Here is a 27,882-nt window from a genome sequence, read left to right as displayed (position 1 = left end):
GTCACTCCGTCCCCCAATTCGCACCGGCCTCCAACTCCATCGCAGGCCCGTACACAAACTTCCGACTATTCATTTCGAACTTCTTTCCCATCATTTGCGACAACACCCATCCCAGAATGTGCTCCATGCTGCCCACGAAGTCCTTCTTCTCCCAGACAATCGAAATCAGAATCCAGCACGCCAGCAAGAAGATCGTGTACGCCACGCACACCCACAGATTCCATTTCAAGACCGACGGATTGTGCGTGCAGGGAGGTCCAAACACGGCTTGCCACGGCAGCGAGAGCTGTCTGCCGACCCATCCTCCGATGCAGAACACGGTGAGGCTCAGCATGCTGAGTCGCAGCAAGTAGCGAATGCGCTTGCGCGATTTCAGCTTTTTCTCGGGAGAGCGGTCGCCGTCCACGAAGCACGCGTGGATGAACGTCATGAAGCAAATGCACCCGAAAGAAACGATTTGGGCGGGAAGAGGCACATCTTCCGAGACAAGATCATCGAGGAAGGATTTGTCGATTAATAACCAAACAAAAAAGATCCCGATGCCCAGGACAAAGTATATGGAACTCAGCATGGTAAGGAACTGAACCGACTGGTTTTGATGCAGAAGGAACGCATACATCGTTCCGATGCTCGTAAACGGAATTGTCTGGGAGATCTTGAACCGTCCATAGCAGATTTTCCCTAGAACGGCTGCCAGAAGGCCCATTTGGTTGCGAGCCAAAAAATCAGAGATGGTAGCAAAGAATTTGGTAGTAAACGGACTGATTGCAAACAAGAGATAGGATAAAACAGAGAACAGGATAATGGTCCAAGGAATGGAGCTTTTCAGCTGCCGACGGTAGAAACAGAAAACAAAGAATGGAGCAATTAGACCGGACCATCCGATCGAGTCCAAAGTCGTAGCCGCTCCTCCAAACGTAATACTAGGGAAGGTAAAATGCTCATTATTGTATGGGTCGGCCTCCTTTGATAAAAACGCATTAGCCAGGCACTCTCCAAGACGAAGCAAAACGAGGAACAACCATCGTTGAAGAATATACGGGAATATAGCTCGTGGATTGTTGTCCATGATCCGAATTGCGCTTAGGGAAGTGGTAATAGCCGTAATCATGGTGAAAACTGTACCCCACAGACCAATAATCATAATAGGGTACACAACACAGTAAAGAATAGGCAGGGGAATCTTATCCTTCACACTAAAGAACACTTTTCCATCATAATCAGCGATTACTTGCGTAACCGAATGAACTATAATCATCATGAGGATAGCAATTCCCTTCACTAAATCCAAACCCACGATACGTTTTGAACCCATTCTATTCTGATTTGATGGTTTTCTTTTCGTTAAAGTCTGGTGAAACCCCCATTTTTGTACAGGTGGAGAATTGGTTTGTTTTATGTTTTCGGGCTCTAGGATATATTCCTGCCAGGCAGAGAATTTGAATGTAAATTCGAAAACGGTCCACTTCCGATTCAAACAAACAAACAAAAGAAAGCAGCTAGTCCATAAGAGCATACAAAGCATCCTCGTTCCTGCACTCACGCTCCACGCAACGGCCAACCTCCTTTCCGTTCTTGAACTGAATCAGAGTGGGGATGGCTTGCAGCTTGATCAAAGGATGCTGGCGATAGGGATGGTCTGGGTTGCCCTTGTATCCCTCTCTCTTCACAAGGCACACCAGAGTCGTATTGTTCTTCTGATCTTCCAGGAAGAGATCGATCACGGGGTCAGCGGCTCTAGAATAAGAAAACGATAAGAATGAAAATACACGCAATCAGGGCACCTACAAATCAAACCACCCAAAAAGCAACATACCAGGACTGTCCAGTGGCAGGATCGATGTCTCCAGTGAAAATGACACTCAGAGAAGGCTTTGAGAGATTCTCCTCCAGAATCTTGGGGAACGATTCAACATCTCGAATAACGGTAAACTGATATCTACGTGTTACACCACAGTATTCATCCCCACTTCTTGGCCATAGCAATAAAAACAAAAAATAATGCTTTCTGCGGGATCATAGGAAAGCAATCAAAATCAGATGCCGCATTTGATTGGACGCACCAAACATTCTGTTCCTTCGAACAGAATTAGAAAACAAGTTCTTTGAATCATTGGTTGAATAGGGAGCATAGGGAGAAGCGAGTTGTGAAGAGGTTGCTATGAGTTAGGCAGATGGTTTTCCTACAAACAAGGTGGTGGTTGTTCGAAGCTGAGCTATGTTGAGAGGTTTATTAAGTCATCTCTATTTAAGCGAACCACGTTTGTTTTTCTGTTATTATCTCCTGTCACCTTCAAATCCCCTATCCTTTCTCCAGCCACCTTCAAATCCCCTATCCTTTCTCCAGCCACCCCCAAATCCTCTGCTCCTACCTCCCTGCCTATCCTCCACAAACTCCCAATATCCAACAAACACTCAAACTACATCCATAAAGTAGAAGAATAATAGCCAATTAGAGCCGCCCCCACAGACGTCCCATCCTCTGCAATCCCGCACTCCACATTTTCCATCCCCAACTCCCTCATCGCCTTAATCATCCTTGCCTTATACCCCGGCACGTACTTATACACACTTCCATCCACGCCAATGCTTCCTCCCATTCCATTCTCCTGCATGTGCTGCAAAACCGTGAACAAGCACGCTCCCATGAGCCGCGCGGACCGCGTAATCACGCAATCGACGATCTCTCGAATCTGCTCGCGGTCCTTCTGCGAGCTCTTGCGAATCCCAAACGACTCGAGAATCGAGCTGACCTCGGTGAGGTCCTCGCTGTCGTCCAACAAGATCGTTGTGCAGAGCGACGAGTCAAAACACAGCCGCTCGGTGAAAAGCCGATTGCACGCGTCGATGGGCGCCAGCAGATCGCCTCGGCTGTGGAGCTGGACGATCCAGCAGCGCACCAGCTCGCCCAAAAACAAGCCGCTCATCATCTTCTCCAGCGGCTGCTTCCCTGGGTTGATCGAGTTCCGGTCGATGTCGATGTCCAGAGAGGAGAGCGGCAGGATGGAGGGGTTTCGCCCGCCGAGGGCCCCCCACTCCATGTTGATGATCATAAAGCGCGAGGCGATCTCGCTGTGCAGCTTTGGAATGTTGGCGATCTGCTCAACATAGGCGGCATTGGTGCCAGAGCCAAGGATCACACCCACCGCGGTACGCGTGTGGGAGTAGGAGTGGGAGACTAAAGTACTAACACTATCATTACAGAGCGCGACGATCTTTACATTCAGGTTGCGACGATCAAGCTGTTCTTGGAGAAGAACGCAGGGATCTTTGCCTTTGCATTCTTCTACGCTGATATCCTTGGTCCACTCCACTAAAGTTCCACGTTTTAGGGAAGTGAGCGTGCAAGGATACGAAAAAACAAATCCAGCTTTTATTCCATGTTCCGGGTTTACTTCTTTTACACAGTCAGCGACAAAGCCAAACAGATCATCGCTACTGCCTCTACGAAGACTTTCGCTAATGGGGCGAACTACCTTTTTCTCGATTGTGAAGTGTACACCCCCGTTGAACCGGATCTTCTCCACAAGCACCTTGGTCCCTCCCATCACAATCGAAAGAGCCAACCCCACTTCATCTCCTATCCCTTATCTCTTTCGAACGTACTTACCAGTGGCAAGCGAAGTAACAAACGAGGGGAGCATTTTCAAGTCGGATTCCCGTCCGCATAATCCTTCGATCATTTGTGTCTTCATGTAAGCAGAAAGTGCCTTCATCTTTTCCAGAGGAAAAGAAAACACCTCTCGCAGCTCTTCCATTTAAGTAAAAACTTGGAATTATGAGAATAACACTATTTGTATTTCGATCATTTTGAAAATGGGAGCGAGTTGTTTTTGCAATTTCTGAGACGCATTTGTACGCGGACGTGATTTCAAGTCCGTGTCTTGCGAGATGGAAATCGAAAGGGAATGGATGGGGTGGAAATGCAGAACGATTGGATTTGATAAAGATATTAGAGGGTGGAGATGACCATCTAGGTTTCGATCCGTGCTCTAGTGAGAAGAAATATTGAAAAGGCACACATCTTTTTTATTCCTTCTCTCCAACCATTTTCAACAATACTTTTTCTCTCCAACAACAACCACCCCTTCCCTCCCACAACTCTCATCTCCAACAAACACCCCCATTACAATAAACAACGCATTACAGACTGTCCTCTCCATACATATCGATAAACACCTGCTTGGGATTCACCTTCTTGGCGGGCAGCTCGCGGCAGTACTTTCCTCGAATCTCTCCCTTCAGCGTCGTCTGTCCGTTGATTCCCTCGCAGCTCTCCTGTCCGTTCATCGGCTTCGAGCCCGACTTGTTCAGCGGCGGCAGCTTGCCTTCCTTGCGAATGTAGTTCAGCAGCTCCACCGTCGTTTTCGGCGTCAGGCACTCCTACAAGTCACGCGGACTCCGCTGCCCTACGTAGTAATCGTCGTTGATCTGAACCATCGGAGCGTTCGCGCACGCGCCCAGACACTCCACCTTCAGAAGCGAGAACATGCCGTCCTTCGTCGTCTCACCGTCCTTGATGCCCAGCTCCTTCTCCAGGGTCTGGAAGATCTCTTCAGAGCCGCACAGCATGCAGGGAGTCGTACCGCAGGCCTGGATGAAGAACTTGCCAACCTTCTCGCTGAAAATGAGGATCGGAGCAGGATCTTACGTGCGGTACATCGTGTAGAACGTCACCACTTCGTACACCTTCACGGGCGGCATCTCCAGAATCTCAGCTACCTTGTTCATCGCAGCAAGAGGAAGATAATTTCCACACTGAGCTCGTACCAAAAAAGAGGGTTTCTACCTGACGCTGAGCGAGATCTAACAGAGGCATCACAGCGGACTGCTTGTAGTTTTTAGGATAGCGCTTCATGATTTCGTGAACTCTTCTGTAATTCTCCGCGGTGAAATCGAAGGGAGTGTCGACATTGTTGTCCGGACTATCATAATGCTAGAAGGATGAGAGGATTGCGGAGATCATCCGTACCTGCTTCGTGGGACCAAAATGCATCGCTCTAACAGCGGTCTAGGCTATTACAACAAGCACCTCATAAGATACGAAGGGAGCAAACTTTGATGTCGCCACTACGCGAGAAGATACAGATGTCAAAGCACGGAACATAGTAAAGGTCAATTTGTTGAGATTGGAGTTGAATCGCACGTACAGTGGTTTATGATAAAAGTCGATCACTGTGCATACACAGTGAGCTCGGGAAAGAGGGAATTTTCACATAAATATGAATCAAATCGCCATTCGTACCTTGGCCAAAGCCTCGCTGCCCTCCTTCCGAGCGCTTGGCACTCTGGACGGCAAGTTCCCTTTGGTTTTTGGTCGTTTTTTTGCAACGGGGGAAAAGAAAGAGGGAACCGAGACTCCAAAGGAGGTAGATCCCGAGATGGAAGCGATGTAACGTACAATCGGTTTGAGTAATGGTCAAGTCTGAAAACCGCGAAGGATTTCTCAATCCCTATTGAGAAGTTGGCGACCCCCGCAGAGAGATATCGTCGGATCATTGTCTCCACTCGCAAACCCTATCAGTTGGGGAAAAACATGATTAATCGATATTTCCAGACGTATTGTATGGGAATGGAACGTATATTTATAGCTGTAAACAAGAAGAAGATTTCGTGTATGTCCAGAAACTCGCTAATTACATGTCTTCCCATCACATGCAAGTACATCCGATCGCCATCAGTATGGATCGTTCTGCTGTCTGATCGTTTTAGATAATCTCGTAACCACACTGCTGCATTCTATCAAGCCTGGCGATATTTTCTCTCGTATAGGTGTTGAATGGCTTTCACCTAGTGCTAAAATCGCACCAGGACTGCTTTGCAGCCTGCTCGCGCGAGAACTACGAGAAGTTGATGGATGCTTGTATTCCTGCTGGCACTCCCGAAGTGATTCGCAGTACGATTGCTATCTCTCTGCGTTCTTCCCTTTAGCGATCTATTCATTCACGCGCAAGCAATGGGGATCCGACCCGACTCATCTGGCTCATGCTGTTCAGTACATGTCGGATCTTCCCTTCATTCTAGGCTTCTTGTCGATAATCGGAAGCTCGGAACCGCGTACTCCATGCTGCCAAAGCCGCATACCGGAAAGAAGGACAAAAAGGGCGATGCAGCGACATCGCCCAAAGCTGCGGCGGTGCCCACCGAACTGCTCGAGAAGATGCTGGATATCGCAGTGAACGCGTGCGATCGAAAGCGAGTAGGGGAGAGCGGGTGAATGGACGCTAGGCGGAGGGCTTGTACATGATGTTGAAGGAAGTGGGGATTGACCGTCCGTACGTTATTTCGGGCAAGCCCGAGCACTGCTGGATGGAGGAGAAGCTGAAAAAGAAGGCGGAAGAGGAGGAGAAGAAGAAGAAGGCGGAAGAGGAGGAGAAGAAGCAGGAGGAGAAAAAGGAGGAGAAGAAGCAGGAAGCAGCATAGAGTTGATTTAGGGATGGTTTGTTTGTTTGCAAAAATCGAGGCGATTTTTGGATTTCCAATGGCCAATAAGAAACCAGAAAAATCGCAAAGAGAGTCGATAATTTAAATGAGCGAAGAAGGTGCAAAGCCTGCTTTCTGTCCTGCCTTTTTGGAGAGGTTGAAAGAAAGACAATCGACCATGTGGCGTTGTCCGATTTGTTTTACGTATACCAGTAATAATCTCGATCGATGTGGGTCCTGCGATGCAAAGAAACCAAAATCGCAAAAATCTAGTCATAGTTTGTCACATGATAAAAACTCCGAAACGAAGGAGGAAACTGCGGAAACGAAGCAAAGCGCAGCTGCTTCCAACGCGAATCCCTTGAAACGAGGAAGTACTCTCCCTTGTGGAGAGGAGCCAAAGCGTGAGAAGGTTGGCGGGTTTACGTTTGTCCCCTCCGGAAAGGAGCAACCCAAATCGCTGTTTGATTCGGGCTATACCAAAACGAATTCCATCTTTTCCTTCCCTAAAGCAAGTTCATTTACGTTTGGTTCGGGCCCAAGTGCAGTGACTATGAGATCAGAGTCTCAGGACACGCCTCTTGAGAAGGCTGAAGAGCAAGGCACGGACTTGAAGTCGACTCCAACTCTTGAAAAGACTCCAGTTCCTCCATCTGCTTCTGCTTCTGCTTCTGCTTCTGGTTCTACTCCTACTCCTACAAAGCAGACGAAGGGTAACAGTGATACGGAATCAGAATCGGTATCGGAATCCGAGACGGAGATGAAGCAAGAGTCAGCTGCATCCCAAAATGCTGAGGAGCCGAAAGAGAGTGAATCGAAGGAAGAATCGGAAGCGCCGAAGAAACGAGGCAGAGGACGACCTCGTGGATCCGGTCGTGGTCGAGGAAAAGCGCAAAGTAAAGGAAAAGGGCGAGGAAAAGCGAAACAAGCTGAAGAAGCTGAATCAAATCAAACTGAAAAAAAAGAAGAAAGCAAGAAAGAGAGTGAAAGTGAGAATGAAATTGAAAATGAAAATGAACAACACAGTGAAAATGAAATCAATTTTGGAAGTGATGTCGAGCCTCCCATGACAGAAGAGTCGTACGAGGAAGATGAAAACAGCGTGGATGTGATGGAGGGCCGAACGGCGGTTCCCTGCACAGCTGTCGATTCGTTGATCAGCGATTCGAAGGAATACGAAGTGTTTGTGTTTGGCAGTGGTGATTGTGGCCAGCTGGGATTCGGAACAGAGCGATTGCATGTAAGTGTCTTTGCGCAGAGGATGAGTTCTCTCGGCTGACGAAGCGTCGAAACTCTGAGCGAGTGGAAATGGGGAAAGCTTGGAGGGAGGGCGTTGGTGAGTCTAGACGTACTGCTGATGCGATTCCATTGAATGAATTGAGTGAATGAGTGAATGAGTGAATCCAATGAGTGAGTGAGTGAATCCCATGAGTGAGTGAATAAATGAATGAATAAATCCAATACATCCAATAATTGAACTCTTCGAATCTTCTAATTTTGAACATCCCTTTTTACTTTCAGTCATCCCATTTTTATATTAACAAACCCCTTCTATTTCAAACAATTGAACAATCCTCCAATCCTTTCAAACCCTTCTCGCTTCTCTTCCATTGGATTCCAAATCACTCACTCACTCACTCCTTCCATCCATCCACTTCTCCTTCCCACTCTAACCATTCTCTAGGTCGGAAAGCCCATTCTCCAATCCGCAGCCACCGCGATTCATCCTCTTCGAATCGCGAGCGGCAGCCAATTCAACCTCGTTTTAGGCCGCGACTCGCTCTCCCTCCTCTCCTGGGGAAGCAACGACGAAGGCTCTCTCGTTTCCACCGTTTCCACCTTTCACATAGGGCCGTTCCGGCGAAGAAGAAATCCCGGCAGCGATCGACACTTCCTTCCTCGCTTCGGACCCCATCCAGAACATCTACGCGGGCGGCTGCCAAGGAATCATCCTCACGCGCAGCGGCCGCGTGTTCTCCTGGGGCACCTACCGCGATTCCGGCGGCATTCTGGGCTGGGACAAGTCGGTGCGGATCCAGCGCACGCCGCGCGAGATCGTGCTGCCGAAGGGCGTCAAAATCGTGCGCGTCGCGTGCGGCGAAAGCCACGTGCTGGCGCTGAACGACGAGGGACGGCTGTTCAACTGGGGCTCCACGGAGCAGGGCCAGTCCGGGTTTAAAATCCCCGCGGGGCACAAGCAGAACGCGCTGACGTGGCGAGAATTGCCCTTCCGCGAGGGCCGGCAGTTCCCGAAGGTGAAGGCGATGTGGGCGGGCGGCATGCACTCGCTGGTGCAGCTGGAGAACGGGCACGTGTAGGAGAGAGGGGCAGGAGTGAAGCGTAGCTACGTGTTCGGGCTGAACAACTGGGGCCAGCTGGGCATCGGGACGCGCAGCGAGGATCCGCAGCTGCCGGTGCGCCTAAAGTTCTTCGACGACAAGGAGATCGTGTCCGCGGCGCTCTCGCAGCACGCGACGGTGGTGCTGACGCGCGAGGGACGGCTGTACTCGGCGGGGCGGAACAGCTACGGGCAGCTGGGCCGCGCGACGGAGGGCGAGTGCGCGACGGAGTTCGGCGAGGTGGAGATGAGCGGCGTGGTGGCGCAGCAGGTGGTGGCGGGGTACCACCACTTCGTGGTGGTGGACGAGAAGGGGCTGCTGTACACGATGGGGTTCGGAGAGATGCAGCAGCTGGGGAATGGAAATAAATACGAGGACGAGCCGAGATTGTATCATGTGAAGAGCGCGGCGCTGGCGCAGAGGAAGGTGGTGATGGCGTCGGCGGGGTCGCAGCATACGATGATATTGACGGAGAAGTTGTGAAGTGTTTGTTGGAAAGAGGAGAATGGAAGGGGGAGAGAGAGCGGTGGAGTGATGGGTGGTTGGATTGGGAAGTTGGGGCATGAGGGAATCATCGAGTTCATAGAACCATCGAATTCATCCAATTCATCCAATTCATCGAATCATCGAATCATCGAATCATCCAATTCATCGAATTCATCCAATTCATCCAATTCATCCAATTCAGATCACTCCCCAACCCTCGCTTTCGCTTACACTCGCCATCCCCTCTCCCCGTTTACAACAAACACCCCATAAAAACAAAAAAAACTAATAAATAATACATCAAGACTAATCCCAAGAAGATAGCAGATTGGTAGGGTACACCGTCTGCCAATGGAGAAACGGCATTTCCTTCGTGTTCCGAATCTGATCGCTTTCCTACGCATAAAAAAAACCCTCCTTTCCTCTCGCTCGCCCCTACATGATTGTTAAACAGCTTATCGAACGTCAGAACCGCGGAAACCGCGTATGCCTCCTGCTTCCGCGGAACCTTCCATCGAATTCGAATCGAACGCCTACCGAATACGCGTCACTCGTCAGCAACGAATCCATGACCTCCGTCGATCGCAACAGCTGATCGAATTTCCCGCCTATTCCTGATCGAATTCGATCGAACCCCACGCATATCCGTCGACAAAATCGACGAAATCATCATCATCTGCATGTTCAGCTTGTTAATCGCCTCGTTATGACACTACAATGAACCGCGCGCACCGAATCTACGCTCGCCTGCGCGTTTTTCAGCGACTTCTGGAACTTTCGATAGCTTTCTCTCTCCGAGTCGATCCGATCCACCACGATGCGGTGCAGCTGTCCGTTACCCTGTTTCCCCGTTTCTACGTTTCGAAGGAAGGCGTAGAAGCGCGCGATGAGGATCTGCTGCTGATAATAGGAGCTGTTATTTTTGAGATTGTGCGGATTGAAGAGCAGCCAATCATGATTCGCGTTCACCATAATCGTGGAAAAGCAGTAACTACGGAACACTCCATAATTGGCTCGTACTAGGTCGACTTCGCGTCGGAGATGCAGTACACAATACAGAGAAACTGGAGGTAGTCGAGCAGCTGCGTGCAGGCGTCGTCGCTGGCGGGGCCCACGACTTGCTCGTAGTACGCTTTCTACGCTCGCAAATTCCAGAAAAACGGCACGAATTCGTCGAAGGTGAAGACGTCGAGGTCCTGGAGGAAGGCGCGGAAATCGGAGCGCGCCTGGAGCTGCGCGGAGATGTCCGTCGCTTTGACGATGAAGAAGTTCTTCCCGAACTCCACTTGCTTGACGGAAAACGAGAGTTTTTCGGGGTGCGCGAAGTCCACGACGCGGCCCTTCTTGATGTGCACTGCGATTGAAGCCAGACAGCGGCTAGATACGCTTCGCGAAGTCTTTGAGGAAGTCGTAGACGTCGATGCGGTTCTTGCGATCGGCCACGGAGCACTGCAGCAGCCAGTAGATCAGCAGATAGTCGTAGAACTGGCGCACGTGCACGTTCCAGTGCAGGAAAAACGAGAGGATCATCTGCGGACTCAGCAGCTCCAGCATGAAAATGTGCTTCTGGTGCTCGCGCAGCAGGTCCCAGTGGTGGTACAGCAGCTCCATCGCCTTGATCACCACCTGGTTCATGTCGCTGCGCAGCAGAATCAGCACGCCCTGCACGAACGGATAATCACTGAACGTCGCGGGCAGCTTCGTCGGAGCCGTTTCGTTGGGGTGGCGAGAACGCTCCAGGCGATCGGTCCAGCGTCGATAGGAGCCTGCGGATGAGAAGAGAGGGGAAACGAGGAAACAGAAAAGACTGTCGACGAGCTCGGTGACGAAGGCGACTTCCTGGATGTTGTAGGGGCGCGTTTTGAGGAAGAGGATGCGCACGAAGAGGTTGAGCGTGCTGTCGTTGCTGAGAAAGGTCCGCATGACTTTAGTCATGGTGTCGGTGTACCCGGCGAGCGGCACGGCCTCCAGCTGCACGGCGAAGGAGAGGAGCATCTCGTTGTAGCCGGGGATGCAGGACCACTGGATCTCGCGATGGAGATTGGTCATGATGGAGAGGATCTTCTGCAGCCACGCCTCCACGATGAGATAGTAGAGATTCCCCTTCATGGAGATGCGCGTCTTCCACTCGTTCGTCACTACACTCTTCAGCAAGCCCCCGCGGACTACCCGTAAAGAAGTCCGTGTCGTTCGTCGACAGCCCGTTCTCTTCGTTGTACCGCCGAACCGCCTGCTCCACCGGCCTCCAGTCCAGCAGTTTCTGCAGCAAGTCGTTGTTCCCCGCGCCTATCCCTCACTCTCTTCCTCTCAAAATAAAAACCTCGATCCGACAGAATCGGATGGATCTTGCACGTGTGAAACACCGTCGTGAGCCACTCCTGCGTCACCTGGAACGAGCTCTCGATCGCGCCGCCCTCCATCGCCTTCATGTCCTCTACACGTCCACTCCTCGCCCCGCTTCTACCGATCGTCGCGGGCGACGCGTGGTCCGCCGCGCTGCTCCGATCCGCGAACTCGTCGATCATTTTCACCGTGGAGGCGGTGAAGGAGTTGAACAGCGAGCACGTGCTGCCCCCCACGTCGCGCGCCAGCAGGATTTGGAGCGGCTGCGGCGTGGCAGGCGAGACGTCGGGCGGCGTGGGCGTGTCCCAGAGCAGCGAGTAGACCTCGGCGCCGAAGGAGGGGATGCGGAACATGCAGATGGAGATGATGCGCGAATAGAAGACGCTCAGGCGCTGCGACATGCCCTTCTCGTTGATCTGCACCTCGTGAAGCGCCTAACGAACCCACGCGCTCGAGCACGTCGCGCAGAATGCGCAGCAGGACCTTGCGCAGATTGCTCGCGAACTCGACGTTCTCCTTGGTGGGCGGCGCGGTGCTCGCGGGATCGAACCCCAGCAGCGTCAGATCGGAGAGCTCGGCCCGCTTCAGCAGCCGGAAGATCACTTCGTAGACGACGTTCTTCACCGTGTAGTTGAGGTCCCACAGCATCCCGGCGAGGTTGTCCAGCATGTCCAAAAAGATCCCCTTCGCGCGCAGCAGCGACGCCTCGCTCTGGTACCTGCGCGTGATCGCGGTTTGCCTCGCCCACATGAACGCCACCATGCTGTCCTTGTCCGTATTCCGCAGATACCCGATGATCCGCTCCAAAATCTCCACCTGCTCCTTGTCGTTCGGCGCGGGGTTCGTCTTCAGCTCGATGAACTGCCGGTACAGCTGCACGATCTCCGTCATCGGGCCTGGAAGCTCCTGCCCCCCGCGGCGAAACAAGCTCTTCGAGTAGTCCTACCCGTCACCGCGGTTCTTCTCCCCCACCGAGCTCACCACGGTCGACCCCGCGGTGATCCCGCGCTCGCTGTGCACGCCGGAGAGCATTTGCTGCACCAGGCAGATGTCGCGGAACTGGAAAAAAAGCGCCACCTCCCCCACGGACACGCCCATGTTCCAGATGTGGTGGTACATCTCCGCGATGCGGTCCGGATGCCGCTAGATGGAACCATCCCCGCGGGAATACCTGGAAGAGAGAGTAGGCTTTCTCGACGGAGACCCAGCATTCTCCGAAGACGGTGTAATGCGTGTCGTTTTCGTTCTGCACGTGAATCGAATTCGAATCGAACACCTTGATCTTCTGGACTTGCAGACGAAGCGGCTCGCGCACGAATTCTAAGAACGTGCAGCTCGATCCCACCGTGAACAACTCGTCCTCTTTCCAGCTCAGCGTGATCAGCTGGTGCTAGTTGTCAGCGTCAAAACCCGATCACACCTTCCGCTCCGCGTCCAGGTCCACCATTTGGTCCGTCACCGCGGGAATGCTCGTGTCGGTGCTGCTGTATTGCTCCTCGCCGTCGATTTTGGAGCGCGAAACGACCAGGCGCCAGAGATTGCCTTCGGTGAGGTCGATCTCGCTGCTGTCCTTCAGACGGACCATGATCTTTAAAAACTTCATGCCCCAGACGCATTGTTGCTCGATGGTGCAGTTGAAGCTGATTCGGCCACAGGGAGCGTTTCTAATGCATGATGGAGGAAAGAGGGGTGCGAACTTGGAGTTGGTCAGCTGGTAATCGATGTGCAGCGGGCCCTTGCATAGACTCTCAATCCCTAAAGTCGCATGTCCGATATACACGTCCGTTTCTTTTTGAGGGTTGTTTGACCAGAGCTCGACGATCAGGCTCTTTTCTAGGCTCGAGAGAAGAATGCACTCCTACCTCGAAGAGATTTCAAACCTTCATGAGCAACATATTCAAAACTAAATTGAGATCTCCAGTAAGAACCTTGTGACATCAGAAAGTGTGTCTAAAAAGTTAGACACACATGCAGACAAGCCTCACCTTTACCGGAGTTTCGTCTGCAAATCTGAATTTACAAAACAGGTTTGGACTGTTCCCCACGTTCCGTACTTTTATTCGGTCAATCTTCACTAACAAACGTAATTCTTTGTTTTCATTATTAATTCTAATCTTATCCTCGTGATTCAGTTTCGAAGGTTCTTCCGTTACCACATAGGGAGCTTTGTCTGACTCCAGGGCTGACCGTTATTACCCATCTAAAAATTCCTACAAACTTCCTTCTCTGCAGCTACGTATTTTTGGTATTCCTCAGCCGTTTCTAAAAGTCACTCAAAATTATCAGTTCGAAACCTGGACTTGTAGCGCAATTCCCCATAATTAGTTGTTATTTCGCACAGTACTATTTGACTAGAAACCTAACAGGAGAGAAATGAATATGGAAACTGTACAGTGATCAGTTCTGATTGATTTTAATATTATGATCCTTACTCGGTCATTTTCTCGATATGAGCGGGTTGATTAAAACTATTGTATGCACACATGCTACGTGTAATCATCATAGAATCGTGTCGGAGCATTAAGACCCGTGAGACTACATAGATTAGGAATTGTCGACTACGAGACGGTGTGGAATTGGCAGAAAACGGTGCAGAAGAGCCGTTTCCGCACAAATCTGTGCGATGAATTGATCCTAGTTCAACATCCTCCAGTGTAGCTGCTTTCTGATTTTTGGAATCTAGGTACACGCTCGGAAGAGGTGGAGATGAGTCTAACATATTGTTTGATCAAAATGACAAGCAGCATAAACTTTTCAAGATCGAAAGAGGCGGAGAAGTGCAGATGAAGATTCCTTTCTATTTGTAGGTAACGCATCATGCTCCAGGGCAGCTCGTCGCCTACCCTATTCTCAATTTGAATTATTATGTAAAAGACTTGCACGCTTATTTGCGCCTAGTATTTCCAGCTGTGTGCTTGCCTTACTATTTAGCTAGAGCAGTCGATTATTGACAGTCTTGCCGAGTTTGACATTCATGGGGAGCGCATCGAGGGCAAGACTGGAGTGTACGTGAATGGGGACAAGATCGCGTCCATCGGGATCCATGTAGCTCGTTGGATCACGATGCATGGAATTGCGGTGAATGTGGAGAATGATCTTTCTCTCTTCGATTGTATCATTCCCTGTGGCTTAAAGGGGATCAAAATGTGCAGCGTTCAGTCATTCAACCCGCGCGTTACGCTCGCGGAATACACGTAGGATTGGGCGAGGCATTTCAGGGGTAGGGAGTGTTATCTGGAAAAGTTTAAGTCGCACTTTAAAGTGGATTTCTTTGAGGGATCCTCCATTTCGCCGTTGGATTCGGAGCAAGCGGAAGCGCCTTCGTGGGTAAAAGAGTATTATGAGCATCTCTGAATGAATGAATGGGTTGCATTGTTTTTTGAAAACAGTCGTGAGCTTTTGGGGAGTGTTGTTGCGTTTTGAAGTGGCAAGGGAAATGCTCTGCGCTCTTTGTGGTGACAGACTGCGAGTATATAATATAAACAAGTGGAGTATGATATGATTGAGGAAGGGCAATCGAAACAAACTTGTAAGCAAAGAGTATATTTTATTCAAAAATTTTTGTTAGAAAGCACGCCAGCAAGAGACAGAGCAATGCGTGTGAATTCAAGCATGTTTAAGTGTAAAAACGACAATCTGTGAATCATAACTGACATCTAAAAGCGATTCTCTTTGATTCTGCAAAATCTCCTTTTGTTTGTTTCGTTTATGTGGTTTGTAATACAAACAGAAGCACCGCAAAAGAGTAGATTTATAGCTGGATGCCATAATGAGTTAGTTTACCCTTCATATGGTAAAAATTGTAGTGAAGAAGTTTTGGTGTTCTTCCAATGGTAACGTCCACACACATACCCAGTTCTTCAACATTTACACGAGCATGTGAACGAAATGCCATAGACGGCTTATCATAGTACTTCCTGTAAAGCGCCTCGATACTTTCTAGGATCGTCGATCCACCAATTTTTCTAGAAATCCACTTCATAATCAAAATTCTTTCATCTTTTCCGGAGAAGTTGATACGATCACGCTTCTGCTTTTTGTTCTTCTCCGGTTTTTTGTTGTTGTCTCCTGAAGCTGAAGATATGGGCTTTGGAAAAGGCGAAGGATCTATTTGATTCACTGCCGCTGAATGGGGATGTAATGAGGATGACAATTGATTATTATCATAGCCAGTAGTAGTTGGCTGCTCAAACTGGATGGGATTATTCGGTGGTATCCCCATAGTATCCCCTTTTGGAAAAGACTGAGACTCTGGATTAATGCATGGAGTTGGACCAGAGCCTGGGAGTGACTGGATATTACTATTTGACGAAAAAGCGTTAGCATTCTGTTGCGAACCAAAAGTCGAAACGCCATTAAGAATACTGCTGGTATGTTGCTGCGCTAAGGGGGACGAATCGTTTGGCGTATAAACCGTCGTTGGAATGCATTCTGATAGAGTATCAGGTAAATCCTGCTTAAAGATAATGATATCTTCATCAGGCACCAACAGCATTTCGTCAGGATTCACACTCCAAAGAGGCGAATTGTTCGTTTCTTCAGGATCTGCATTATCAAAAACAGCTGTAGGTTCCGAAACAGTTGATAACAGCAAATCATTCGTTTTTTCAGGAATTGCATTTATAGAAATACCACCTGATTCCAAGATATTAGAAGAAAAAGAAAAAGAAAAAGAAGAAGAAGAAGAAGAAGAAGAAGAAGAAGAAGAAAAAGAATACGGTCCGTTGTCTTCGACAGTGTTGTAGTCGGAAAAAAAATTACAGTCAGAGAACTCTTGGCCGGAGGGAAAAACCCCATAAGAATCAAAATCTGGATACACAAAAGGTTGGTCAACAACTGATCTTACTTCGGGTGTGCTGATCTGAACAAATGAAATGTCATCTTTGTTTTCAAAATACGTTGTCTCCTCAGATGTGAGATCAGAAAGACCCACATCATTGACAGGTGTTACGGTATCCGAAGTACGTAAAAACATATGATTGACCAAATGAAATAGAATATGAAATTCGAATAAAAGTATATTAGAGAGGGATGTATGGTAATACCATAATTATAACAGCAAGCCAATCATTTAACGTTTATCGTAAAAAGTCCAGTACATCTTGTTAGATAGCATTATGTGTTGAATAACCTTATATACATGTATACGATCTAGCAGTAAGAAACCACTCTTGTAACACTACTGACTTCAATGAATCACATCAAAAAAACCATGCATCATTATAAGAGCTACGAGCATAGTTGAATTTAAGACAGAAATCATATTCTATGGAAGAGTTATATAGTTTCCTTGAAAACGTATTATTCTTTTACAATTTGTCATTATATTATACATGATTTAGAAATCAATCATCTTTATTATAATATATATTAATGAACAAGTTTACTTTGTTCAGTTAAAAATGGAAGTGTTTGTACATGTATCTATATATATATATTTGCATTATAGAAAACATAATTGTACTATTCTATGATAATTAAAGACGAACTGAGAGTTGAAGTTTTATGAAACAATATCTTCTCATATCTGTTTCTATCGTATACATTTATGTGTTTATTGTACAATTGTATCAATCCATTTATGAATGAATATATGAATGAATAAATGAATGAATTGATGAATGGATTGTATATGTTTTGAGTTTAGTTTTCAATAGAAACCATATTAGTACTTTCTATTATCATATTATCATATTATAATTGTGACAACAAATCAAATAATCACATTTTTGATATTTTAAAACACCAGTTCTACTATTCTTCTATAATGCGAATCCTTCAACAATCAACCATCATATAATCCATTCGAAGTACTGCATTCCTAACACAGTATACCCTGTTGTAAATGACAAAATAGTATTGTATTCTTCTAATCTAATGGTGAAAAAAGGAGAAGAGGACTTTCCTAAAAAGAGAAAGAATATTGATCCAAAAGCAACAAACGTAAATGTGCGAACAAAACAATTGTATAATATCCCATGTTACAATGTAAACAGTTCGGGCCTATTCTTCATAGAATTAAAGCTATGATATAAATTGGTTGCTGTTCTTCCAATAGTAATTGTCACATTCATATTCAGTTCTCTGACATAAGTATGAACTCGTGTACCGATCTGTAACGGAAGATCATAGTACTTCTTAAACAGTGCTCCAGCACTTTCAATATACGTTGACCCGCCATATAATTTAGAAATCCACTTCATTATCAATATTCTTTCATCTTTCCCGGAGAAATTCAATCGCTTCCTGTGCAATTGCTTTTTGTTAGTCTCCAATCTCTTCTTCGTCTTCTTTTTCTCTTCTGGAGCTGGAGGAATGGGTCTTGGAAGAGGCGTAGCATCTTTTTGATTCTCTGTTATTGCAGTAAAAGCATGTAACGAGGACAATGATTTCTTTTTAGTATCTCTGGTTGAAAATTGCTGATAATGGATGTTCATATTCGACTTCACATCCATATTATCGTTTTCCGGAAAAGGAATACTATCAGGTTTGGGAATCGGCAGGAAAATCTCACTCAAATAATCGGATGAATCATATTCATCTCGACTCACAAAAGAAGTACTAGTGTTGTTGTCGTCTTGTAAGGAAACAAGCGAATCGTTCCTAAGATTATCATTATAATAAGGGTATTGTGCAGAACGGGACGATTCGTTTGCCAAAGAAATAGCTTTTTCATCACTCTTCGGTAAAGAATAAGGCAAATGTTGTATCCAGGAATTGTCATTGTTAAAGGGCTCAGAGGGAACCCATTCAGAAAACATGTTTAAAGATGAAATAGAAGTGTTAATAGCTTCCAAGTCATTCGTAAAGGGGATATGACCCGTTTCTCCAAATGGTGTAGTAGTAGGACTATTACTTGCCACCAGGTTATTGATAGGAATAGGTGACTCCCCACTTTCGACCGAATTATTCATAGAAAAAAACGAATTATGATTGGGATTCTCTTGGCCAGTGGTAGTAGACAAATCAAAAGCTGGATTAATAGTAATAGGTGAAAATGATGTAACCTCATCCACGTTTATAGATTCTGAAGAAAAAATATCCTTCACATGCACGTCTGCCGACTCTTGAGATGTTAGATTAAACAAGCTAATATTTCTTTCCAAAGGCTCAAGAGAATCCAGGAAAATGTCAAACATTATAAATATACAGAAATAATAAAATAATATTGAGTTGCTGCAAAACGAGTTGAGTTTAGTAATTACAAGTATTCCTTGATACTCAAGGAATACTTGTTTATAGTTAAGTATAACTGTATTTTCTCATCTATTCTGCTCAGTTTGCCTATATTTTTGATGGCATCATGTGTTGAATAACCTTATATACATGTATACGATCTAGAAGGAAGAAACCACTCTTGTAACACTACTGACTTCAATGAATCACATCAAAAAAACCATGCATCATTATAAGAGCTACGAGCATAGTTGAATTTAAGACAGAAATCATATTCTATGGAAGAGTTATATAGTTTCCTTGAAAACGTATTATTCTTTTACAATTTGTCATTATATTATACATGATTTAGAAATCAATCATCTTTATTATAATATATATTAATGAACAAGTTTACTTTGTTCAGTTAAAAATGGAAGTGTTTGTACATGTATCTATATATATATATATTTGCATTATAGAAAACATAATTGTACTATTCTATGATAATTAAAGACGAACTGAGAGTTGAAGTTTTATGAAACAATATCTTCTCATATCTGTTTCTATCGTATACATTTATGTGTTTATTGTACAATTGTATCAATCCATTTATGAATGAATATATGAATGAATAAATGAATGAATTGATGAATGGATTGTATATGTTTTGAGTTTAGTTTTCAATAGAAACCATATTAGTACTTTCTATTATCATATTATCATATTATAATTGTGACAACAAATCAAATAATCACATTTTTGATATTTTAAAACACCAGTTCTACTATTCTTCTATAATGCGAATCCTTCAACAATCAACCATCATATAATCCATTCGAAGTACTGCATTCCTAACACAGTATACCCTGTTGTAAATGACAAAATAGTATTGTATTCTTCTAATCTAATGGTGAAAAAAGGAGAAGAGGACTTTCCTAAAAAGAGAAAGAAGATTGGTAAGAAGAATATTGATCCAAAAGCAACAAACGTAAATGTGCGAACAAAACGCATCCGAGTCCAAGAGCAATCGATCATGAGAGAGGAGAGTGATGTGGTAAACTACAGGAACAAGTCATTGGCAGACTTGGTTAGTCAATTCACTCATTACAGTGCAAATGTGAGAAAAGATGCTGTGCTGGGCTTGAGAGATTTATTTGCACAAAATGAAATACTGTATAGTACTTCTGTGAATGTTCTAATCACCAACTCAATAAAACTACTTCTTGATTCAGACGTTGGGGTAAGACAAGCTCTTGTTAGTGTTTATTCGACTTTGCTTCCAAATGTCTCAAAGAGTCAACTTTCCCCTTTCGCTGATCTTTTGAATGTCTTTATTAACAATGGACTAACTTCTATCAATCCCTCAATTCGACGCTCGGCCATTCTTATGATTCAAGTGCTGCTGAACATCGATCCTTCCTTATTTCAAAACTCAGTAGTCAAATTACTGTCGAATATGGTGAAACTGACAGCAGACACGAAGCCTACCATTCTTCCAACGCGCGGTGTCCTGTCTTCCAGCCGTTCCCAACTGCACAGCTCTTCCAAAGAGCAACGATCGATAACGGATTTGGCTTTGGAAACTGTGCAACGTCTTTTCAATCAATGTCTCTCCACCTCTACCATCTACAACGAGTTCTCCTCCTGGTGTGATCGTTTGCAGGACGCGGACTCAGAATACACGCAGTCTCTCCATTTCCCACTGACTCTCTCAGTCTACAAGCCTTCCATGTGGTTCCATTCCTCCGATTCTACTTCTCAGCCCACCGAATTGATTCTTCCGCCTATGAAATCCCTTCTCTCTGTTCTGTTCGAAGCCATTGCAAGCCTCGCTCCCTCCGCAGCTCCCACTTCGTCCTTTTCGAATTCGTCGAAGCTTCGTTCAAAAGTCATCGCGGAATCTTCCCTGCGAAAGCTTCTATTGCTGGAAGAGCTCGCAGGCGACGCCTTTTTAGTCCTGGAACGCGAGCACGCGCCTCTAAACGAGCTCGAAAAGCTTCGAGAGTGGCGTTCCTTGCTGTACGATCTGTACCCCCTTCGCCTTCCCGACTCGCATCGAAACGAAACAACCAATCGTTTAGTATTGCAGCAAACAAACGAACTCACCGTCCTCCTCATCGCTATGATCGATCCGAAGGGAGGAGACACTGGAAATGAAGTCGTGCATCGATTGCTCGATCAGGATCTCGCGTTTGTGTCCTCCAATCGACACGACGGCGAGGAGGTTCGATTCGAAACTGTGCAGCTGCGTGTCGGTGTGCTGAAACGCCTCTACGAACGAACGAGTGAGAAGAAAACGATCGTGGAAAAGGCGAATCGGATGTGGAGCGAGCTGATTGAAAAGCGGTTAGCGCAGAGCTCGCTGCCGTTCGTGGTGTTCTTTCGATATGTCGTGGGATGTCATGATTTGAGCGAGTTTGGAGAGTGTTTCGATCACGCTGTGCAGGTTTTGAGCGCAGTGCCCTACTCAGAGGAGAAAGAGTCGATCGCGTATGCGATTTGGAATAACGGAATGAGCTTGCTGCTGGAAGGAGTCAAAATGAAGGCGACTTCGCTGAATGCTTTGAAGCTGTTCCAAGAATTGATGAAAAGTGAAGTGGAAGTCGCATCTCTCTCGCTTCGTTTGCAGGCTGTGGCTCAAGCGATCTTGATTTATTCTGAAAAGAGAGAAAGTGAAAACGAAGAATAGTCTGGTTTGATTTGATTTGGTTTGCGACGGGAGCGAACGCGTACTTTAGAACTCATTCAACCAATTCCCAAGTTATGTATTCAAAAAACATTCCAATTTGAGATTATTGTTTGTTTATCAACTAGTCACGCTATTCACATTCTCCGTAGCATCCAGGAGCAACGACGCGCTCAGCATACTTTTGATAAACAGCATGGGACCTAAACACTGATTTGACTCAAAACAACACATACTGCTTTCCTCCGTGAAGGAATGACTGATAGGTGTAAGAAGTGATTAAATAGATCATCTCAAATTGCAAAAGTAAAAAATATGTGGATAAACTCGCAGATGCCAAAAATAGAGGGTATTTTCCACCCTTATTCATCAAGGAAAGAAACGAATCAAAAGATATTGGGAGCATGCAATTATATTGGCTCAAATATCAAAAATGCATCACCGGTGAATAGTGCAAATGGACCTGTTCTCTCGAAAATACACCAACTATTGCAAAAATCACATCGTACTATTTATAAATACTGATAATATTTTTTCTGCATTGTTTTTTACATTTGTCAACCTGCCATGAGTATTACGCTATTTATGCATTGATTCTTGTAGGTGGAAATATGGAAACACGTGAGATGAACTATGAAAGTTCAACTCTGAATGAATCTGTTTATGATACATTTGTACCTTTTGTTGTGCTGCATCGATGATTTGTAGAAACGGGATTTTACTGTTATGCTTGCAAAGATCAAGATTGTGTTTTTGCGTAGTGTAGTTCATCCTGATGTCCAGAAGCATATCGATGATTGTATTGTGTATTTGGAGATTCACTAACGACTAGGGGACCTTTGGGGACCACTTCTCCTGGGAATTTTGTTTTCTCTGTTCAATTCCTACTGTTCGTTAACTGTAGCTATAGCAGTGATATCATCACCTCGAAATATGATTCTTCCGTGGTGTTTTCTACTCTCATCATTGTTCAGTGGCTTGGAGCTTTCGTCATTGCAGTCAACGCAAAGCTCTTGAGAGTGAATATGTAGGCTCGTCTGAAAACCTTCAAGATAGCTCTTTCTTCCAAATGGCGTGTGCTTTGGGTTACTCTCTGCTTCCAGTGTATATCATGTCGATTGTCCCACAATTGTTCTATTCCAAAGTGTTTGGCCTGATGGTGTTCCGTTTGCTTGGAGTGGCTTGGTCTGTGAGAAGTGGGTGTGGTTGCATGTTTTGATTTTGTAGCGGTCAACGTCTTTTTGTCAAAATCCATGGATAACACACGACGGGGCCTTGTTCTCTTCCCAACCCTGCTTTATTTCCTTTTCTTTTCACTCGTTACTTTGTGTTTTGTTTGTTTGATACATGAGAAGGAGGGGGAGATGAGGGAAGTGGAAGTGGATATGGGTTCCTAATATACGTTGTGGTGAATTGACTTCCTTATTGGTGTGGCATTATCAAGGGTTCTTTATAGTATTGTGAGTATTTGATAAAATATTGCTTAACAAGGCAACTGCTCCTTGTTTCTATTGCCATTTCAAAACGTTTAGTGGATTATTCTATTCTATTCCGTTTCAAACAACTATCTGCTTCCCGTCAACGTTCATATTCCCCGCTCCTTCCTCCATCATTCCACCATCCCCCTTTTTCTTTTTCTTTCTCTTTCTTTCAAACAAACAAACTCACACATTTCTTTCTTATCCTCTATAATAATTGTTGGGCACGAACGGCATCTTGGTGACCACAGCGGGGTACTTCTTGTTGCGCACCTCCACCTCCACCTGGGTTCCAGCCGTGTGCAGTCCCTTCTTAATGTATCCCATCGCCACCGGCTTCTTCAGCGACGGCGACAGCGTGCCCGACGTGATCTCTCCCACCAGCTCGCCGTTCGAGTAGATCTTGGCTCCGTGTCTCGCGGGCGCGCCCTGCACCATGAATCCCACTCGCTTCTTCTCGCACGTCTTCATCTACAATCATCACCGCCGCTTCCCTCGCCCCACTCTCTCCATAATCGCCTTGTGTCCGATGAACCCGCCATCCGCGCGGCGCTGCTTGCTGATCGTCCACATCAGCGTGCCCTCCACCGGCGACACCGCCGTGCTCAGATCCGTGCCGTACAGACACAGACCCGCCTCCAGACGCAGCGAATCGCGCGCTCCCAGACCGCACGGCAGCACTTCCTTCTCCTTCAGGATTTCCTTCACCAGCGGGATCGAGTCTGCCGCGGGGATCTGCACTTCGTAGCCGTCTTCGCCCGTGTAGCCGCAGCGCGTCACGCGGCAGTTCACGCCGCCCACCTTGATGTCCTGACCCGTCATGAACGGCATCTTCGTCACGTCGAATTCCGTGAAGCGGCGCAGAACCGCGGGAGCCATGGCGCCCTGCAGAGCGATCAGACCGATGTCGCCGAGGTACTCCATCTGCACCTCCTTGCCCTCGGCCTGGAACTTGGCCATCTCCTTCTTGAAGTGCTCCATGTCGCCGTATTTGCAGGCGCCGTTCACCACCTCGTAGCTGCAATCGACACAACACACAAGGAGTACTGGTAGTCGCCGGCGTTGGTGATCACAGTGTCATCGATGATACCACCGTCCTCCTGGCACAGCAGAGTCAAACGGCCCTGAGTGGGCTGCAGAGAGTGGATGTCGCTCACAAGAACGCGCTCCAGGAACTCAACACGGTCCTTTCCAGTCCACCTGCCACTCATCCCCATCGTCGAAACTCACTTGATCTGACCCATGTGGGAAACATCGAACAGACCGCAGGTGTTCTTTCCTCTCACGGCCATATGCTCCTAGAATGAAGAGGAAACCGAAGAACAACGGGAAGCACTCCGGAATACTGCACAGGCAGAGCATATCCAGCGAACTCCACAATCTTGCCCTTGAGCTCGTTATGGAGATCGAACAGGGGAGTGTGAGCGATATTTGCGGAAACAGAGAAAGCGCGAATTGCCTAGAGAGCGGTAAGTCCAAAAGTTCTCCCAAACAGCTCCCAAATTGCCTACAGGTCTCGTAAAGGTCTTAGCTACGGTAGCAAGCATAATGTTGTTTGATTGATCAAATAATGAATGAGAACATGGGGAAACAAATCGGAGGTTTTGTTCCTTATTATTATTATAGTGAATCACTGTACAGTTTTTGTTTTTCTTATTCACCGAAAAATGGGTAATTTTGTATTCTTTGGATAGAGATGGCGTGAAGAAGGTACTGCAATCCGTGAAATACATCATCCACTTCCATGCAATTTGAATTCGCAATACCGCGGTTCCTACCTTATTTCAGCCACACTTGTTTCAAACCCATATTTCCTTATCGATGACCAAAAAGGCACAGAGAACAGGAGATAAGTGGTACGCCCTTGCTAAGCAGCAGGGCTACCGAGCTCGTTCTGCTTTTAAGCTTATCCAGTTGAATCGTCAGTTCAACTTCTTATCAAAAGCTCACGTGTTGATTGATCTCTGTGCAGCTCCAGGAGGATGGTAGAATGGCACGGTTGGATTGTAATTTGGTAGGTGTCAAGTGGCAGCAAAGCAGATGCCCATCGAAAGCACGATTATTGGCGTGGATTTGCTTCCTATTAAGCCGATACACAATGTCAAGACATTTCAAGAGGACATTACGACGTTAAGCTGTAGGGACGTGATAAAAAGAGAATTGCACGGAAAACATGTAATTTTGATTATGGCGATGTTATGGAATAGGCTGACGTAGTGCTGCACGATGGTGCTCCGAATGTAGGAGGAGGTTGGAGCAAGGATGCGTTTGACCAGGTTTGCGCGATGTGTCTGTTTCACAGAGTAGAACTCGCTGGTCCTTCACTCGCTCCGTTTGGCGGTGGAGTTCATGACGAAGGGCGCGACATTCGTCACGAAGGTGTTCCGTTCTGCGGATTACCACGCTCTCATCTATATCTTCAACCAGCTCTTCGAGAAGGTGCAGGCCACCAAGCCCGCTGCTTCGCGTACCGAATCTGCAGAAATTTTCGTGGTGTGCCAGGTAGGTGAAATCCCCGCGTGAGTAACGTCCAGAACTACAAAGCGCCATCCTACATCGACCCCAAATTCCTCAACCCGGACTACGCCTTCAAGCATGTGGGAGCCCCCAAGCAAGAAGTGAATCTGTTTGCCTCGAAGAACCCGCGAAAGCGATTCCGCGAGGTACGATCAACCCCGATCGGTGAGCGTGTAGGGCTACGACGAGGATTTGGGTCTGGGACTGAAGCGTGTGATTTCGGTGAAGGATTTTATGACGCGTTCGGACCCGATTCGCGTTCTCAGCGAGGCTCACGAGGTAGAAACGGAGAAACCGGTCGATGGTAGTTGCGATTCGACGAGGACAGCGCGGCGTTCCTGGAGAGTCCGCTCACGACGGAGGAAGTGCGCGCCTGCTGCAGCGATCTGCGCGTGCTGAACAAGAACGATTTCAAAATGCTGCTCAAATGGCGATTGCAGATGCTCAAAGAGAAGAAGGAGTTGATCCAGTCCATGCAACATCCTGCCCAGCAAATCGGGGAAACCGGGGAAACCGGGGAAGCTGGAGAAACAGGAGAAACCGGGGAAACGGAAGAGAAAGAGGAGAAGAAGAGCGTGGAGAGCGAGTTGCAGGAAGTACGCGAGCGTATAGCGGTAGAAACGTGGAAACGGAGTAATGGATAGTTGGAGAAACGCCGTGAGGAGCGGAAGGAACGAAAGCGTCTAGCGAAGGAGCGAAAGCGTCGGTTGCTGGGCATGGACAAAACGCCTGTGATGGATTTGGGCGATCAAGTGTTCAGCGTAACGGATTTGAGTCGCGTGGAGGTAGGAGAGAAAGAGGAGAGAGAGTGAGCGATAGCGAGACGAGTTGGGCGATGTGGATCTGAACAAGGCAGAGAACCCGCTGGATTGGATCGATGGGGAGAAAGAGGAGGCAGAAGAGGATGGAGAGAAGGAAGAGGACAGCGACGTGGACGAGATGGAAGTGCTGCAAGCGCAGCTCGACAATCTGTACGAGAACTATAAAATGCGGCACGCCGCTAATGAGAAGCGATATCTGCAGGAGCTGGAGAAGAAGAAGGGATTGCCCGCGCAGAAACTGCGGGAATTGGTGGGAAAGCCGCGGGGATGTGACGTGTAGCACAAACTGGACGAGTTGTATCAGAAGGAAGTGGAGATCAAGAAGGAAGATTTGATGAAGCAAGCGGAGGATGAAAACGACGATGAAAGTATGAGCGAAACCGGCGAATCGGACGATGAGACTGTCAAGAAATCGAAATCGAAATCAAAGAAATCCACTCGCATGACCGAGTCTGCAGCCAGCAGCGACGAGGAGATCGAGGAGAACGAGGCCTCCGATTCCTCGGACGAAGCCTCGGCGTCGCTGCGTCGTCAGCGTTGGTTCAGCGACCCGCTCTTCGCCTCCCTGAACGACGAGGCCTCCGATTCTTCGGACGAAGACGCGATCGCCGCGATGAAAAGCGAGGCGCGCAAGTCGCAGAAGCGGCCGCAGAGCGAGCTGCCGCTGGCGGATCGGCTGCGAGCGTACAACGACGAGGAGGACGCGGAGCTGCTCGCGGAAGCCCCGAAGATCGACGGGAGCCAAATCGCGGACGGAGAATACGTGCCGCCTCTGCTCGATGTGCCCAAATCGGATAAAGAAAAGCGACATGAAAAGCGCGTGAAGCGACTCGAGAAGGAGCGAAAGAAGAAGGAGAAAGAGGCCAAGGCGGATCTGGAGATCGTGGAAACGGGGTTCCCGCAGGCGACGAGCCATCTAACGGAGGACCAGTTGGCTCGGCAAGCGATGATCAAAGCGGGCCTGGGCTCGCAAACGGACGATTCGGCGTACGGCGACCTGGAAGTGGTGAAGGCCAACAAGCCCAAAATCGGCTCGGACGAACACCTGGAAGCGCTGTCGCTGGGGTTCCTTCTCTCCAAGCACAGCACGGCCAACGACCTCATCGACTCCTCGTACAACCGGTACATGTTCAACGACCCCGCGGGACTGCCGGAGTGGTTCCTGGAGGACGAGCGGAAGTACAATCGCCCGCAGCTGCCGATGACGCAGGAGATCATGGCGAGGCTGCGGAAGCAGTTCCAGAACGACGATCGAACGATCAAGAAGGAGCGCGAGGCGATGGCGCGGAAGCGAAGACGCGTGGAGCGGTTCCGAAAGCAGCAGAAGGCGAAGATTGACAGCATTAATAACGACGAGGACATGCCGGACAGCGCGAAGCTGAAGGCGATTCAGAAGCTGATGAAGGGAAAGGACGTGAAACATCCAGGGAAAACGTATGTGGTGGGGAAGAAGGGAGCCAAGGGCGGACGCGGAGTGAAGGTCGTGGATCGACGACTCAAGAAGGACAAGCGCGGAGAGAAGCGCGCCGCGTGGAGGGCGAAGCATCATTTGAAGGGGAAGAAGGGGAAGAAGTGAGCGACATGCATGGAAAGGGTTTTGGTCATTTATTATGTGGTAGTGAGGTGTTTGT

The 27,882-nt window shown here is 47.6% G+C and overlaps 14 protein-coding genes; 6 read left to right on the top strand and 8 right to left on the bottom strand.

Annotated features, from left to right (window-relative positions):
* Position 1: 1 nt before the first annotated feature.
* Positions 2-1,516, bottom strand: GSBLH_T00002527001 (uncharacterized protein; the record flags this gene model as incomplete). Its single annotated transcript, XM_013040996.1, has 1 exon — positions 2-1,516. One exon carries the CDS (start codon positions 1,514-1,516, stop codon positions 2-4), a length of 1,515 nt encoding a protein of 504 aa, XP_012896450.1.
* A 904-nt stretch (positions 1,517-2,420) lies between these two features.
* Positions 2,421-3,747, bottom strand: GSBLH_T00002526001 (uncharacterized protein; the record flags this gene model as incomplete). XM_013040995.1 has 2 exons in its annotated part: positions 3,611-3,747; positions 2,421-3,580 (listed from the first exon to the last, which is right to left on the bottom strand). Exons 1-2 carry the CDS (start codon positions 3,693-3,695, stop codon positions 2,421-2,423), a joined length of 1,245 nt encoding a protein of 414 aa, XP_012896449.1. The 5' UTR covers positions 3,696-3,747.
* A 377-nt stretch (positions 3,748-4,124) lies between these two features.
* Positions 4,125-5,107, bottom strand: GSBLH_T00002525001 (subunit NuoE (NDUFV2); the record flags this gene model as incomplete). XM_013040994.1 has 6 exons in its annotated part: positions 4,125-4,383; positions 4,414-4,621; positions 4,652-4,758; positions 4,790-4,936; positions 4,973-5,011; positions 5,045-5,107. The coding sequence occupies 6 exons, from the start codon at positions 5,105-5,107 to the stop codon at positions 4,144-4,146; spliced, it is 804 nt and encodes a 267-aa protein (XP_012896448.1). The 3' UTR covers positions 4,125-4,143.
* Positions 5,108-6,529: 1,422 nt separating this feature from the next.
* Positions 6,530-7,702, top strand: GSBLH_T00002524001 (uncharacterized protein; the record flags this gene model as incomplete). Its single annotated transcript, XM_013040993.1, has 1 exon — positions 6,530-7,702. One exon carries the CDS (start codon positions 6,530-6,532, stop codon positions 7,700-7,702), a length of 1,173 nt encoding a protein of 390 aa, XP_012896447.1.
* An 802-nt stretch (positions 7,703-8,504) lies between these two features.
* Positions 8,505-9,245, top strand: GSBLH_T00002523001 (uncharacterized protein; the record flags this gene model as incomplete). XM_013040992.1 has 2 exons in its annotated part: positions 8,505-8,737; positions 8,768-9,245. Exons 1-2 carry the CDS (start codon positions 8,688-8,690, stop codon positions 9,243-9,245), a joined length of 528 nt encoding a protein of 175 aa, XP_012896446.1. The 5' UTR covers positions 8,505-8,687.
* A 687-nt stretch (positions 9,246-9,932) lies between these two features.
* Positions 9,933-12,482, bottom strand: GSBLH_T00002522001 (uncharacterized protein; the record flags this gene model as incomplete). Its single annotated transcript, XM_013040991.1, has 8 exons — positions 9,933-10,076; positions 10,107-10,239; positions 10,269-10,384; positions 10,415-10,602; positions 10,634-11,391; positions 11,418-12,007; positions 12,039-12,309; positions 12,340-12,482. The coding sequence occupies 8 exons, from the start codon at positions 12,480-12,482 to the stop codon at positions 9,933-9,935; spliced, it is 2,343 nt and encodes a 780-aa protein (XP_012896445.1).
* A 1,558-nt stretch (positions 12,483-14,040) lies between these two features.
* On the top strand, positions 14,041-14,945 carry GSBLH_T00002521001 (Lipoyltransferase; the record flags this gene model as incomplete). The annotated part of the gene is made up of 6 exons (XM_013040990.1): positions 14,041-14,064; positions 14,097-14,245; positions 14,275-14,368; positions 14,399-14,488; positions 14,523-14,785; positions 14,816-14,945. The coding sequence occupies 6 exons, from the start codon at positions 14,041-14,043 to the stop codon at positions 14,943-14,945; spliced, it is 750 nt and encodes a 249-aa protein (XP_012896444.1).
* A 379-nt stretch (positions 14,946-15,324) lies between these two features.
* Positions 15,325-16,566, bottom strand: GSBLH_T00002520001 (uncharacterized protein; the record flags this gene model as incomplete). XM_013040989.1 has 1 exon in its annotated part: positions 15,325-16,566. The coding sequence occupies one exon, from the start codon at positions 16,564-16,566 to the stop codon at positions 15,343-15,345; it is 1,224 nt and encodes a 407-aa protein (XP_012896443.1). The 3' UTR covers positions 15,325-15,342.
* Positions 16,567-17,309: 743 nt separating this feature from the next.
* On the bottom strand, positions 17,310-18,730 carry GSBLH_T00002519001 (uncharacterized protein; the record flags this gene model as incomplete). XM_013040988.1 has 1 exon in its annotated part: positions 17,310-18,730. One exon carries the CDS (start codon positions 18,728-18,730, stop codon positions 17,573-17,575), a length of 1,158 nt encoding a protein of 385 aa, XP_012896442.1. The 3' UTR covers positions 17,310-17,572.
* Positions 18,731-19,656: 926 nt separating this feature from the next.
* On the top strand, positions 19,657-21,438 carry GSBLH_T00002518001 (uncharacterized protein; the record flags this gene model as incomplete). The annotated part of the gene is made up of 1 exon (XM_013040987.1): positions 19,657-21,438. One exon carries the CDS (start codon positions 19,657-19,659, stop codon positions 21,436-21,438), a length of 1,782 nt encoding a protein of 593 aa, XP_012896441.1.
* Positions 21,439-21,532: 94 nt separating this feature from the next.
* On the bottom strand, positions 21,533-21,805 carry GSBLH_T00002517001 (uncharacterized protein; the record flags this gene model as incomplete). XM_013040986.1 has 2 exons in its annotated part: positions 21,533-21,638; positions 21,672-21,805. 2 exons carry the CDS (start codon positions 21,803-21,805, stop codon positions 21,569-21,571), a joined length of 204 nt encoding a protein of 67 aa, XP_012896440.1. The 3' UTR covers positions 21,533-21,568.
* A 208-nt stretch (positions 21,806-22,013) lies between these two features.
* Positions 22,014-22,832, top strand: GSBLH_T00002516001 (uncharacterized protein; the record flags this gene model as incomplete). XM_013040985.1 has 6 exons in its annotated part: positions 22,014-22,109; positions 22,144-22,234; positions 22,268-22,310; positions 22,340-22,462; positions 22,492-22,631; positions 22,663-22,832. The coding sequence occupies exons 1-6, from the start codon at positions 22,047-22,049 to the stop codon at positions 22,830-22,832; spliced, it is 630 nt and encodes a 209-aa protein (XP_012896439.1). The 5' UTR covers positions 22,014-22,046.
* Positions 22,833-23,099: 267 nt separating this feature from the next.
* Positions 23,100-24,646, bottom strand: GSBLH_T00002515001 (uncharacterized protein; the record flags this gene model as incomplete). XM_013040984.1 has 6 exons in its annotated part: positions 23,100-23,384; positions 23,418-23,931; positions 23,961-24,113; positions 24,144-24,211; positions 24,241-24,372; positions 24,425-24,646. 6 exons carry the CDS (start codon positions 24,644-24,646, stop codon positions 23,115-23,117), a joined length of 1,359 nt encoding a protein of 452 aa, XP_012896438.1. The 3' UTR covers positions 23,100-23,114.
* Positions 24,647-24,734: 88 nt separating this feature from the next.
* GSBLH_T00002514001 (uncharacterized protein) lies at positions 24,735-27,871 on the top strand (the record flags this gene model as incomplete). XM_013040983.1 has 9 exons in its annotated part: positions 24,735-24,898; positions 24,932-25,088; positions 25,121-25,189; positions 25,221-25,415; positions 25,448-25,576; positions 25,608-25,709; positions 25,739-26,044; positions 26,075-26,215; positions 26,568-27,871. 9 exons carry the CDS (start codon positions 24,735-24,737, stop codon positions 27,825-27,827), a joined length of 2,523 nt encoding a protein of 840 aa, XP_012896437.1. The 3' UTR covers positions 27,828-27,871.
* Between the last annotated feature and the right edge of the window lie 11 nt (positions 27,872-27,882).

This window comes from Blastocystis hominis (genome assembly GCF_000151665.1).
Source record: "Blastocystis hominis, Singapore isolate B (sub-type 7) whole genome shotgun sequence assembly, scaffold_2".
NCBI classification, from domain to species: Eukaryota; class Bigyra; order Opalinata; family Blastocystidae; genus Blastocystis; species Blastocystis hominis.
Note: the sequence above shows the minus strand (reverse complement) of the source record. Positions and strands in the feature narration are given on the sequence as shown.